The 14,621-nt window shown below is 38.3% G+C and overlaps 2 protein-coding genes across 4 annotated transcripts in view; one reads left to right on the forward strand and one right to left on the reverse strand.

Annotated features, from left to right (window-relative positions):
• acp2 (acid phosphatase 2, lysosomal) overlaps positions 1–3,005 on the forward strand; it is a 19,275-nt gene extending 16,270 nt beyond the window's left edge. For both annotated transcript variants that reach the window (XM_057823926.1, XM_057823918.1), the window contains one exon: positions 810–3,005. In XM_057823926.1, the coding sequence (XP_057679909.1) occupies positions 810–955 (146 nt within the window). In that variant the 3' untranslated portion in view covers positions 956–3,005. The remainder of the gene's footprint in view (positions 1–809) is intronic.
• The window catches only part of gpr137c (G protein-coupled receptor 137c), a 26,687-nt gene continuing 14,383 nt past the window's right edge, over positions 2,318–14,621 (reverse strand). Inside the window, exons 4-8 of one of the 2 annotated variants that reach the window (XM_057823897.1) lie at positions 13,364–13,502; positions 12,187–12,333; positions 10,856–10,981; positions 5,049–5,167; positions 2,318–3,864 (exon numbers count right to left, since the gene is read on the reverse strand). In XM_057823897.1, coding sequence (XP_057679880.1) covers positions 3,636–3,864; positions 5,049–5,167; positions 10,856–10,981; positions 12,187–12,333; positions 13,364–13,502 — 760 coding nt within the window. In that variant the 3' untranslated portion in view covers positions 2,318–3,635. The remainder of the gene's footprint in view (positions 3,865–5,048; positions 5,168–10,855; positions 10,982–12,186; positions 12,334–13,363; positions 13,503–14,621) is intronic. The other variant, XM_057823906.1, reaches the window with a different exon arrangement.

The raw sequence follows: 14,621 nt of genomic DNA on the forward strand, positions 1-14,621 counted from the left end.
TGTTAGTCTTTTTAATTTTTTATTTTTAATGACTTATCTGTACTTTTTTCAGCACATATTGTGACTGTTGACATATTGTCATCTAAAAACATAGACATTTACTAGTCCTTCTAGAAAAATAGCATAATGTGATGAAGTTAATTATTTTTCACAATGATATAAATCAAACTTTCTTATATTTTAAGATTTATTACACACAGCTGAAATAGTTAAAGCCTTTTATTGTTTATTTTGGGGAAAAAAAAGAAAAAACAAAAATCCTTATCTCAAAAAATTTTCGTATTTCATGCGACCAATAAAAAAGTGTTTTTAATACAAAAAAAAAAAAAAAAAATCAACTGTCAAATAATTATCTTCAGTTATGCACTCTTGGTCAGAAATCCTAAGGCAGAAATGACTGCTTCAGTGCAGCGTGGCATGAAGGCAATAACCCCGTGGCACTGCTGAGGTCTTATGGAGGCCCAGGATTTATTTGCGCTTACTTTAGGCAGTGTGAGGTTGTCTAGAGATGTGATTTAAATGATGATTAAGCAGAAAGTACTGTAATCCCAGAGGGTTCACATATTTGACTATCTTATTTTTATCTGATTGGTATCTGATTTTATCTGTGCTTCTGTCTGTTTTGTTTTTACTCTTTTATTCTTAGTCTTTTTGTTTATTTTTTCTGGCAATGTGCACTTTGAGATTTGTTTTTCAAATGTAAAGTGCGTTATAAATAAAATGTATTATTATTATTATTTCTTCTTCTTTCCTTGATGATTCTTAGCCTGGAACGTTTTAACACTGTCATTTATGTCTCTGTCCTTCAGAGGTGATCATCACTCTGGCAGTGGCGGGCTGCCTGTTGCTGGTCCTCATAGTTATCCTCTTTGTGTCCATTGTTCGCCACAAGGAGCCACTGAGCAGCCGCGGATATCGGCAGATCATCAACCAAGGGATGCCAGAGGAATCCTGACAGAAGTGCAAGGTCCTTCATTGCAAACAAATGAGCTCATCATCATGGGACAGCAATGATGATGATGATCTTTGACCGCTCTTCTGGGATGTCGCCAAGAATGATTTTATTTTTTTTTAAACTCGCTGGTGTTTTCCTGAGTACCAAGTTTGAGGTTAAAAAAGCTTTTACAAATGTCTCTTACAGCTGTCATAATGACAAATAAATGGATTGATCTGGACATATTTTTACTCTTTAATACTGTTTTTTGCCTGTGCTCTTCTGATTTGAGTATGTTGAAAGGATTAAAATGTGGAGCAATTGTGTGAATGAAAGTCAAGAATGTTTACTGTGAGGATTTTCTATCTCATGCGGGTAAATTTCTTATTTGCAATTGTCTTCATTGCTTGAATTTTGAAAATTGTCTTTGCGTCAAGACCACGCGACCATTTATGCCTTAAATAATTAGGGATTTTTTTTCTGATGTGGATTGTGAATTGTCGTGTTCTTATAGTTTGATCTTCGCTAAAATAAAAATGCATTCGGCAAACAAGTGCGACTACGATTGTTTATAAGATGTGCGTTAACAGTTTTTATATAAATTACCGGTACATGCAGACAGTCTTTCATTTCAATTGTGTGATAAAATTTAAAAATATCCACCTCTTCAAATGGTTTATTGTTGATTTGTATCAGCATCCGTTTTAAACTGCCAAGTAACTTTTGCAACACTGGAAAATATTTCATGTAAACATCAATGATTTTGTTTGCTGCAATCAGATTTGTCATGTTCTACTTGAAATTACTGAATGCTTAAAACTCGTGTCAATGGGAAACACTGTGGAAACACTTGTGTGTCAGCCTCGTTCTGATGTATACTTTGTTTTAATGCAGAAATATTAAATAATCACTGGGAACTTTGGTGCTATGCATGTTTTTTTGGATGCTCCTTTAAATGGAGATGGTGCAGGGCAGTCTCAAAGTATTCACAGCACTTGTTTTTCCTGTTTGTGCTGTGTTCCAAATTTTTTTTCTTCAAATCTTTACACTGACATTTTTTTTTTCTGATGGGGACTTTTTCATATGTATTGAAAAACGAATAACTTGTATAAAAGTATTTGCCACAAGGCTCAAAACTGAGCTCAAATGCATCGTTTCCACTGATCCTGGAGAGGTTCCTATAGCTTAATTGGTGTCCACCTTTGGTAATTCATTTTATTTGACATGAATTGGAAAGGCACATGGTCGCAGGACAACTGTGATTGTCAAACACTTTGAAATCTTTCTGGGTTCACTGTAAATTGAACCCCTGCAAAACAACCATGAAAGTGGTTTGGATGATTTACAAAAAAATAAAAATTAAAAAATGAATGTGAAGCAGTGTTTATAATAAACGACCTTTATCTCTGAAACAGTGCAGTAAGCCTTTATTCAAACATAGTGCTTATTTTAATGACATTTGTGATTTGTCTGTCACATAACAGTTTACATTCAGTATGGTCCTGGTTCAATGACAACTTACGTCAAGGGATTGCATCTCAAACATGATAAACCTGTTAAATGATGATGCAAAGCCTTTTACTGCACACTGGTATGTCAATAAATGGAAAGAACTTTCTTAAATGATATTTCAAGAAATAAACTTCAAGAACATGGTGGCAGCAGTGTCTATCTATCAAAGCTTGTTTGGAATGGAGAGTTAGTTTGAACTCCACCAGTTTGGGGACCCATATTTGCCACTTTTGAATTTTGTAGCTACCTTTCGATCCTCCATAAAGAAAAATGAGGGAGATCTTTAAACTGCATACAAGCTAAAAAGATGTCTCTTGTATGTAGCTCCCATTATTTTTTTTTTAATGGAAATAATAAACCAAGAAATAATCTCACTCTCATTGGTTGCTGTTTGGCAGGTTGAGGGCCGTTTCGATTTAACCCACAACTTTTAGTTTGTTAACTTTCTTTGGGGATATAGGTGAGACACTCTAAATAAAGAAATCAATTCGAGACAATGTGTAAACTACGAAAAAGTACAAACTCGTTAAATCAGTAAAGCTGGTGATTAAAAAAAAAAGCGTATAAAAGCATCCTCATAGTTCAGACTATAAACATACCGATTTTCAACTCAAAACATGCAAACAATTCAATCCTTGCATCACTTGACTATCTTGTGCAAACATTTTCCTTAAGGAATGAAAGAATGAGATTTGACGTGACGGCAGTGACGTCCTCTTCCACTGTCGGAGGATGAACACGTCCAAGTGCAAAAGGTTGCAGCAAAAGCTTATAAAAGTTTTTGGCCAAACTGTCCAGCCTGTGGACCACAACAATCTTTCTCTTAATGACTATGACATCTAATGTGGGTGCAAACATATTTCGTTTGGTGGTTTTTGTACTCGGAAGTATTAAACTGCTGCAATCAGTCATTATGTTTTTTTATGAACTTGAATCTGTCCTTAACTCACTGGCTGCTATTGATGCTTCCGATGTCAATGGCACTGAAATGGAATCTTTCACTGGCAACCGTCTTAGTTCAAATATAACTCTTATTTTTTGCAGCTTTTTTTTCTTTTTTATAACAATGTCAAAGCGTGACCCTGTGGATAAAGGGGAGGAATTTGGGTGCTACATTTCTTGTCCACAATGTCTTCATGAGAGCTTGTATTTTTTATGAAACAATCCTTCCTCTCCAAACCTTTTCTTCTCAGCTCTGAGGAGTAGAGTAATTATAACCATGATGGTGTTGATTACTTTGCGGTGTGGAGTAGTAGTTGTGGTGATGGTGCTGGGTACTCTGGACGTTTCTGTAAGCGAATAGAAGAGGGGCTGTGGCGGAGGATGGCGGCGGCTGGGTTGACACCAGTGTCCCGTTACATTGGATAGAGCCGTACCAACTGGAGACACAACTGGGCTGCATCGTGGACGAGGGCAGGCTGAAAGAGACATGACATTGATGGGTGTCTACTGTACCCAGTTGGGCATACGGTTATACTTTTTATTAAAGCACTGTAATTAATCCAATAGACTTGTAGGCAGTCCAGCCTGGATGAGTCAAGTCAGATTTTTTGTTTGTATATTGTGCAATAATAGTTCACTATATTCATTGCGATCAACAGGTGGATCAGTGCAGCGTCTGCAGTGATGTGGACTCTGCAGCGGTCTTTTGTGGTGAAGAAGGAGCTGGGCTGAAAGGCGAAGCTCTCGATTTACCAGTCGATCTACTTTCCTACCCTCACATAAGGTCACAAGCTGTGGATCGTGACCAAAAGAACAAGATCCCGGACACAAGCGGCCGAAATGAGTTTCCTCCGCAGGGTGTCCGGGCTCTCCCTTAGAGATGGGGTGAGAAGCTCGGTCAACCCGGAAGGACTCTGTGTCGAGCCGCTACTCCTCCGCGTTGAGAGGAGTCAATTGAGGTGGCTCGGGCATCTGGTTCGGATGCCTCAGAAACGCCTCCCTGGAAAGGCGTTCCGGGCATGTCCCAACGGTGGGAGGCCCCGGGGACGACCCAGAACACGCTGAAGAGACCCGAGAGACGCCTTGGGATCCCACCGGAGGAGCTGGTTAAAGTGGCTGGGGAGAGGGAAGTCTGGGCTTCCCTGCTAAAGCTGCTGCCCCTGCGACCTGACCCCAGATTAAGCGGCAGATGATGGATGGATGGATATATTCATTGCACATGGTGGTAGGCATCCAATCCATTTTGACTTTGAGTGTTGGCGGTCTTAGTAAAAATAGATTGGATGTCTTACACCAAGGGTCTCCAAACCGGTCCTCGAGGGCCACTGTGGGTCCTGGTTTTTGTTCATACCGATCAAGCAAAGACCTTTTAACCAGTGTGGTTTCTACTAAAACAAGCCACACCTGACTGCAATCAACTGATTACACTTATAAAACACCAGATTGGTGAAAAGGTGTGGTCTTGTTTTGTTGGAATGAAATTCTGCACCCACTGCGGCCCTATATGGAATAGTTTGGAGACCACTGTCTTACACCTTTGGCAATTGGCAATGAAAATCATTGCAAGCCCTCCCAATTCAAATGGACTGGACATCTATGGCCCTCAATGGCAGTGAAAAAAGAATCTTTACTCATTTGAATGCTTGTGTGGCGTTCGCACCTAGCTCGATCGCTCCTGTTGTTTCTGGGCAGGTCATCATCACTGTCATACCGCCTCGGGTTGTCGAAAAAAGAATCCCTGGAGCCAAAAGTGTGGCTATTGAGGATTCCTGCAGGAACCTGGCACACATTCAGGATTTGTTAAAGGATTCCACTTTGGATCTTTTTTTTTTAAATGTGTGAAGAATAAAATAAAGGGTAATACAAATGTTATTTTTGTTGTAGACCGAAAACAATAGTATAATAACAAAAAACATGGTTTACTATGTATTGTACGTATTTTAATTTTAGGGCAATGGTTCTTAACCTTTCTGAATGTACCGAACCCCACAAGTTTCACATGTGGATTCACTGAACCCTTCGGAATTAGATAATAAAGCAATTTTTAAAAAAAATCAAATTCAAAACCAGTATATCTTGGCTAATAAGCTAATAATTAAGCAAATTCCCGGTCAAAATTCTTTCCATTTTGACAGCATGTTTTTGAAAATTTGAGACCACGCTGCCCATTGGTCTATTGTATTCTCGCATACCAAGTGCAAGTCAACCTTCCACTGAGCAAACCAGTTCCTCCTCCCATCAGTTCGAAGACCAGCAGTTGAGAGAAATTGATTTATCCTGTAACACAGCCTGTAAATTGGGAGCAAACCAGTCCAAAATTTGGTCTAAAAGACCACTTTGCCTAGACTTAATCAGCATATGAAAATAGTGCTCTGCGTTTCTTTACCTTCGTCAAACCACTGTGGTTCGAACAAACCCAGGTTAAGAACCACCGTTTTAAGGTCATTGTTCACTCCACATTCGATAGTTAGAAAACAAATTTATTAAAAAAAAAAAATAAATAAATAAATCTTATGTGTAAAAAAAAAAAATGTAATTAGATTACAATTAATCAGTTATGTTCACGCAGAGCTGCTTTGTGCTTGTTTACATTAGTTTAATGCGCAATGAGACATCATCAGGTTTGTCACAGGAATTAATGAATTTTTTTTTTTTTTTTAATACAAATATTGCATCTGTTTTGAGTCTATGCCAATGACAATCCGTAAAATACAAAACAATTAAATAACTCCCACAATATAGAAGAATGTATACAATTAATCTGTGTATCCACCTTTTGCCATTTATGCAACAGAATAATTACTTTTTTGGTCAACTAAATAGGTTTCAGATGCTACATTAAAGATACAACAGTGGCACCACTACATACAATTGTAATCTATTCCAGGACCTGGTTTGTAAATTGAAATGGTCATATGTTGAGCGGGTTTTCCCATAAGATTATAATTCAATTTATTCGTTCTACAGCCGAAAAAAACGACGCTAAATCCTGAATACTGGAGATACAATTACAAATAGCAATTACATATGGCAAAAAAAAAAAATATATATATATATATATATATATGTATGGCGGAAAACACAGACAAGACTGAAAAAGCAGTTTCTGCTCGTGCACTCCTCTTTAAAAGAAACTGCTGTATTTTAAGCCAAAACAACTGTTGTGTTTGACAGAACAATATGTCTATATGCTGCCATAGAAGATTCATGGCGCAATAAGCCCCCGAACTATTTTTAATTTGACTGTTTTAGCCTGGAAACCCCCCGTTTACAGACATCGCGCAACCGCTTTTGTTTCAACCCAGCCATGAAACGAAGGTAGTTAATTATATTTATTATTCAAAATGTTTAATTTTTAGTGTAGAATCCTTAATTGATGTCTAATATTTTGTCAAAAAAAAAAAAACTTTAAAAAATTATACACTCGCATATTTTAAACTTTTAGACAAATTACGTCACAATGAAAAAAATGGTGTCTGTAAAAAAGTCACGGATATCTACCTTATAAGGGTGGCTTAATTGTATTTTTTTTTGTTACCATTGCATTTTCTCCGATATATTAGATAAATAATCGATCCATACAAGGAAAATTTGATAAAAAACGTTTAAAAGGGTAAATACATGAAAAAGAAAATCTCGACCACTCCTTGATGTCTGCGATTTCTGCATTGCAACCCTTGTTATATTACCATGTTTCACCCATAAAATGCCCCAAAAATCCAGCTGTGGCCATTCACAGCTGTGTCTTGACACTCAGTGATACAAGTTACATGGAATTTTTGGATTGAAACAAGGGAAGTACGCGAAAATATCTCGTTAAAGTCATGGCGTCTTTAATTCTGCTCTCGCGTGCTCTCGCCTCCAGATAGGGTTTTGCTGTTTAAAACATTTTTTTTTAAATGCCCCCCTGTTCGAAACTTTTCTTCCCCCAGAAAATTTTAAGATTTTAAGCTTTCCAATGATGTATGACACGTGTATATCGGACAATTTTGAAATTTGGCCAAATTGGGGGTCTCAGACTTCAAGTCACCTGAGTGTTTTCCGGCATATATAAATTCAAATTAGAATAATTACGGTATAATAATAATAAATCGGAAGTTTAAAAAAGCGTTTTTAATGTCACTTTAACTTTGAGGCTGGTGAACAGGGGTCGGAGGAGACTGCGGGTGGAGGTAGAGGAGGAAGACCGCCCATATCGTAGACATATTCCTGCCGTATTATCGAGCTAATTCCCTGACGTGCACACCACGCTCATATTTTTCCATAATTTCTTTTAGAGCTGTCTTGACTAGTCGACATAGTCGACGTCATCGATGACGTAAATCCATCGACGAGCACAACATCCCGTCGACGGTTAATGAAGGGTTAAAAAAATATATGTGAGGAAAGTTCAGAATGTCGGATGCTCTGTATGCAAGCGGGGAAAGCGGCACAAAGCCAAAAAAAGCGCACCAGAGTGTCCAAAACATTGACTTATTTCAAAGAAACAAAGGAGGGTACACTCTTCTGTCCTGTCTCTTCAATGCCAAACTTGGCTGCACGTCGGCCGTGAATAAATTAAGCGCCGTCACCCAGTTTGTAAATTTTTTTTTGTTTTTTCATTTTTTGTACACCAGAGGGTGCTGTCGCCTTACTATATAATGATGTTTCATTGACAATGGGGCCTATAAGTGCTATTAGTATTGTTCTTAATGCTAATTGAAAGTTTTATTTCATGTTATGGTTTATTTTATGGTATAGAAAATTATATAAGGTTAAAAGGTCATAAATATATACAGTGATTGCACTCAAGGGAGAGATTGTCAATGATGAGGTAATAATTTAAGGTAGAGGCAATTCATATAGGCAATTCATTGATATATAAATAAGGTATCAAAGGAAAAAGGTGAAAAGTTTTTGTTAATTTATAATTGTGTTGTTTTATTTGTGTGCACCATAGCTCTTACAGTGTGTTTACATCAAGGATGGAATAAAAGTCTTTAAAAATCTTTCCAGTTGGGATGCTACACTAGTTAATTCTATCAGCATTTGAACTCATTGTTTATTTGTGATTTATTATTGTTATTTACGTGTTTATTTGTACTTTAATAAATAATTTAAGTGTTCCAATATATTTTTTGTGAATTGATAAGCGTCAACAAAAATTTCATTGCTAAATTTGTAAAAAAAAATAAATAAAAAAAAAATTTTTTTTTTAATTATTAGACTAATCGGGAGAAAATTAGTCGTTTGGGACAGCCCTAATTTCTTTCTTAATTTCAATGGTAAGCATCACCTTTCCATGTTTTTCACTACCTGCATTAACCTTCTTGGGACCCATGTTGAAAGAAAATCCACCGTGCTGCCGTCTTGCGGGAAAACAATGACATTTCGACACTGCCGTAAATAGTCACATTTCAAGCATGTTGTTACATATGTCGAGACAAATGGCAAAATTTTACGTTGGATGTTGAAACGATCGTATGTCGAGGTACCACTGTATCTGGATTTTATTGTGTTAATTTAAAATACTTTTCTACTCCATGCATGCTCCACTAATGCCCTGATGAGTATACAGAGCCCTGACATTTTAACTGAGATTGCCTCAAAAAGCCTTTCAATAGAGAAGGTTTGGGTCGAACACTCTGTGCGAACATGTGCCTGTGCACATCCATGTGCGTCCCCCCCCATGGCAGGCTGGCAGGAATCTTGTTTCACCTAGCTTTCGCCGAGTCTCCGCTCGGCAAAAACACTACACAGGCGAACTGGTAACTGTCCACAATTTACCATGGATTTTGCAGACAATAAGAAAAGACTGGCTTCCATCACAGCCGCAACTCCAGCTCAGACTCCAAGCCTTATATTCATGCGCGTACAGCATGCGTGCCATGCATGAGCTTAACACAGAGGCTGCAATTCCGCTTTAGGTCAGAGGTGGCAGTCGCAAGTAAAAAAAAAAGGGGGGGGCCAGACTCCATATAGCACCTTTAAAGCAACACAAGGTAATTTTTCAACCTTTCTAAAATATTTTCATAACATTTGTGATAATATGTCGACAAGCTACTAGTGGACTATTCTTTTATATCTTGAGAGGGTCTGTATCGTTTTCGCAGGCACTAATTAACTTTGAGGAGGGTGGCAGGAACCCTACCACACAAAAAAAACTACAAATGTGCTGACTGCTTAACGGCATACGTCACTTCCCGCTTTCCCCATTCATTATAAAGATGGAGGTCGATGCGAACACTTTTGCGTGAATTCTGCAAAGATGGCAGAGCAACAAAAAAGCACGGCTTTCACTCGCTGGATTGACCCCCCCGTCAACCGAACTCGTCAGCGCTGATGAGTTCGAGTGAGCGTGGTGTGCGCGTCAGTAAATTAGCTTGACAATACGGCCGGAATATGTCTACGATCTCGACGGTCTTCTTCCTCTGCCTCTACTGACACTAAGCCACGAAGCCACCAGGTTGCTAACTGTCATTTGCTTTTGTTTAGCAACAACTGGATTCATTAACTTATTAATATTCATCCTTCAGACAGCCACTGGAAACAGAAATGTTGTTTAATCCATCTGCAGGCAACCGGGAGATTGATTTTTGATTGATTGACGATTTTACGACACTATGTGGGTGTGCGCTGGTCCTCATGGAAAACGCTTGCCTAGTATACCAGACTCACCGCTGTTCCAGCGATTGAGTCTGGCGACAGTCCGGCGGATCAAATTCCGAGGGCGGAGCAAGCCACAGCAAAGAGACAGCGGAGTGGACCAATCAGCGACGGGCAGACGTGATGTTGTTAAAAGGACAAGTAATTAGCGTGAGCGGGGAATGGAGAAGTTTATTCAACATGGCTAGCGCGAGCCATGCTGACTGTTGTCAATGATTTGTGTCGATGTGGTTTTGATCATTTAAACCTGGTTTTACCGCGGATTGGAGCATATTCTCGGCTCTCCCGTTCGCCATCTGTGTTGTTGTAGAGACGACTTTTGGCGCGCAAGAGTGACGTTACTCGTTAAGAACACGTCACTCAAATAAACGAATCTGATTGGACGGTATATGTTGTACTTGCCCGAGAGGCTGTTAATGGGCTGGGTCCCGGACTATTTCTCACAGTGTTTGAAAAATACAGGGAGAATAGTCTGGCGGTTCCAGGCAAGGTAAACGCAGTCTTCCTTAAGGCAAAACACTACCACTTTTGTCCACCGGCGTCGTTAAAATCGACCAAAACTGAAAAATTACCAAGTGTTTTTTTAGGTGGGTACATTTGTGCATAAATTGAGATGATATTATTATGTTTTCAGTTCAAGTACTTTTTGTGGTCTGAGATTTTTCTACTGTAAAATATTGTGGCTCCTCAAACAATGTGTTTCATTACAAATTTTGTGTATAGATAAAGATATACATAAATACATGGAAATATAAAGGTCAATTTTACATATTTTCGCACAAAAAAGGGCAACATTATAAATATTAGTAATTTTTAATTTACCATGTTTTGGTTGGGCTTCTGGACTCGGAAGAAAAGAACCATCAAGCTGGTAGGCAGCAGCTCCCAGAAGAACAAAATGATTCCAAACACCATGTAAGCTTCACCGCTGAGCTTCAGCACATCAGTCTGCAAAACCAAAGCACATACAGGTACCACTTTAACACTATATTAGAGCAGTGGTGAGTGATTAATGCCCCCAGCTCAAATCCTTCTCTTTTGGCCGTAACACTATAAAAAACACTCACCTATATTTACAATTTATATTCTAATTTGTGTTTCATGAAATTGTATATTTATATTAGGGCTGTCAAAATTAACGCGTTAACGCGCGGTAATTAATTTTTTAAATTAATCACGTTAAAATATTTGATGCAATTAACGCACATGTCCCGCTCAGACAGTATTCTGGCTTTTGATAAGTTTTACAGCAAGGGTTTTTGTGCTGTCTAACAGCGAACTCTTGTGGTCGCTTTGCGACATGGTTTGTTTTCTTGCCAGTTCAATATGGCTGCACGACGTCTCTGTTGTGCTTATATGATCCTTGGACAAGATTTGTCCGTACGTATGGTTGTTGTAAAGAATGTACATATTATGTTAATAAGTGAAATGTTATATTTTTTGTATGAGACGCTTTTTGTTTATGTTTAGTTAACCTGTATAGCGTGCTAAGCTAACGTTGTTGCTAATGCAATGCTTGTGTACTTTTTTTTTTTTGGTAGTTTTAGGACAGTCTAAAGAGGACAATGGTTTGAGGCCATTTTATTAATAAATCAGATGAAAAAGGAAGAAGTCTGATTATTAAAGCGTCGTTCACTAGCTGTCTAGCTTTGGAAAAAGTAGACGCTTCGGAGTGAGGACAGCATAGACAGATTTAAATGACAGTAGAGTGAAATGCCCACTACAGTCCTTATGTACCGTATGTTGAATGTATATATCCATCTTGTGTTTATCTTTCCATTCCAACAATTTATTTTACAGAATATACATATAATTCACAGAAAAATATGGCATATTTTATAGATGGTTTGAATTGCGATTAATTGCGATTAATTACGATTGATTAATTTTTAAGCTGTAATTAACTCGATTAAAAATTTTAATCGTTTGACAGCCCTAATTTATATTAATTCTTTCAGCTACGTAGCCAATATTTTCAAAAATGTTTTTGTCAAGTGGGAGTTTCTTTCACATGAGAATTTAAATGACTCAAGTTGCACAGTTGCATGTTTGTATAGTACTGATATTGATGAAGTTGTGCAATGTGATAGTGTTTTCCTTTAATAGCAACAGGATCGCATTGGACAAGGAAGTGGACTAAGTTGACAATTCACCTGATCAGAAACTGTGTACCAACTGTAGTTGCACAAATCTGGTTCACCCAGTGGCGACAGCGACACCACCAGGTTGTAACATGCTCTCGACGTGTAGAGGACAATCACCATCGCCCCCATAGCTGCCGCCTGACACACTGATGTTCCCTGCAGAAACACATGAAAATAAGTTTTTGGGGACACATCTATGAGCAATTGAGGATGTATAGTGATACAGTAAAATAAATTAAAACCCACAAAGACAGTACTAGGGGTGTGACAAAATATCGAAATGGTGATATATCGTGATACTTTGTATCCCAAAAGGTTATTGATATGCTCCTGCCAAGAATCGAGATAATGTTTTAAAAAGGTGTCAATGTCGAAAAAAATAAAGAATAAAAAGGAACCAACAAGTTGCTACCAAAATCTTCCACAATAATAGTGTCTCAGTGAACTCTAAGGCTGCACTGACAGTGCACGACGCCCAAACTATTTAGACTGGCAAAGTTCGTTCATTCGAAACCAGAGCATTCACAGTCATTCTGTCTGATTTTCAGGGCATTTACAGGTCACTTTCAGTTCATTTTAGGGCATTTACAGGTCATTTCCTGTTGAGTTTGAGTCACTGCCTATTCATTTGGGTGATTCCCAGGTCACTTCCTGTTCTGTAACTCAAAATAAACAGTAAGTGACCCATAAAATACCCCAAAATCAACAGGAAGTAACTGAACATGAACATCAACAGATAAATGACCTTAAAGGGCCCATAATTACCTCATTGCCTGGCAATGGCTGCCACTGATGGCCATAGACGTTCAATCCGTTTGAAGTGGGAGGGATGGCAGCGAATGAACGTTCATTCGCTGCCACCCTCCCAGTTCAAAAGGATTGGAATTGGTCTTCTAGTGATGTACTCATTCCAATTCACAGCAGAAGCTTGTTTTTCTGTTTATTAGTTTGTAAAATATCCTAGTATGATTTCCTGACCAGTGTATCGATAATCGTTGTATCGTCAGATTGTAATCGTGAGCTTTGTATCGCAAATCGTATTGTATCGTGAGGTACCAAGAGGTTCCCACTCCTAGACAGTACAAAGTATGAATCTGTTGATTTGCATAACATGTACGTACATTTTAAGATTCCTCAGTGGTTGAGCCAGCAGCTGTGTGTGAAGGTATCCTTTACCTTTACCTACCTTAGATTGGAGGAAAACATTGGCGGAGGACATCTTAGCAATGCGGAAGATGCAGACAGCCAGAGATACAGCACACAGGACGAAGAGGCCATCATTGATCAGGACACGGGCCAGGACAGCATGTCTAACACTCCTGTCACTTCACACACACCAAATCAAATGTTAAAACATTCCTGTCACTTCACCCATACCAAATCAAATGTTAAAACATTTATATTCTTATTCACTTTTGACTTCAATGAGTAGTAAGTGGTAGTAAACAGTGGTATGAAGAAGTATCTAAGTAAGTATCTCATAAAATCACCATCAAATGTGATGTGATCTTTGTCAAAATCACACAGATGAAAAAAAAATGTCTGCTTTAACTGAAACCACCCAAACATTTATAGGTTTTCATATTTTAATGAGGATGGTATGCAAACAATGACAGAAGGTGGAAAAATAAGTGAACCATCATATTTAATATTTTGTGGCCCCCCTTTGGCAGCAATAACTTCAACCAGATGCTTCCTGTAGCTGCAGATCAGTCTGGCACATCGATCAAGAATAATCTTGGCCCATTCTTCTCTACAAAACTGCTGTAGTTTGCGCTACTTCGCGGTTTTTCACTTATCGCGCGGGTTCTGGTCCCTATTAACCGCGAAAAACGATGGAATACTGTACATTGTGGTCATGATGAGTCATTCAAAGTCTTTCCAAACAGCTATTCAAGTCATCTAGTAAAAAATTCTTTAAACAAAAAAAACATATATACAGTATATATATATACACATTTTGTTTTTAATATCGCAACATAATATCGCAATATATCGCAAACCCCCCAAAAATTGCAGCAATAGTTTTTTTTTCAATATCGTTCAGGCCTACTCCCGACCGTGTATTTTGTTGTTCTGAAACCATTCTGAAGTTGATTTACTTTTGTGTTTTGAATCATTGTCTTGTTGCAGCATCCATCCTCTTTTTAGCTTCAACTGTCTGACGGATGGCCTCAGGTTTTCCTGCAAAACATCCTGATAAACTTTTGAATTCATTCTTCCATTAATGATTGTAAGTTTCCCAGGCCCTGAGACAGCCCCAAATCATGATGCTCCATCCACCATGCTTCACGGTGGGGATGAGGTGTTGATGTTGGTGAGTTGTCATTTTTCTTCTACACATGACGTTGTGTGTTACTCCCAAACAATTTAACTTTGGTTTCATCAGTCCACAAAATATTTTGCCAAAACTTTTGTGGCGTGTCCAAGTGCATTTTTGCGAA

This window comes from Corythoichthys intestinalis, chromosome 2 (genome assembly GCF_030265065.1).
Source record: "Corythoichthys intestinalis isolate RoL2023-P3 chromosome 2, ASM3026506v1, whole genome shotgun sequence".
Classification (NCBI taxonomy): Eukaryota; Metazoa; Chordata; class Actinopteri; order Syngnathiformes; family Syngnathidae; genus Corythoichthys; species Corythoichthys intestinalis.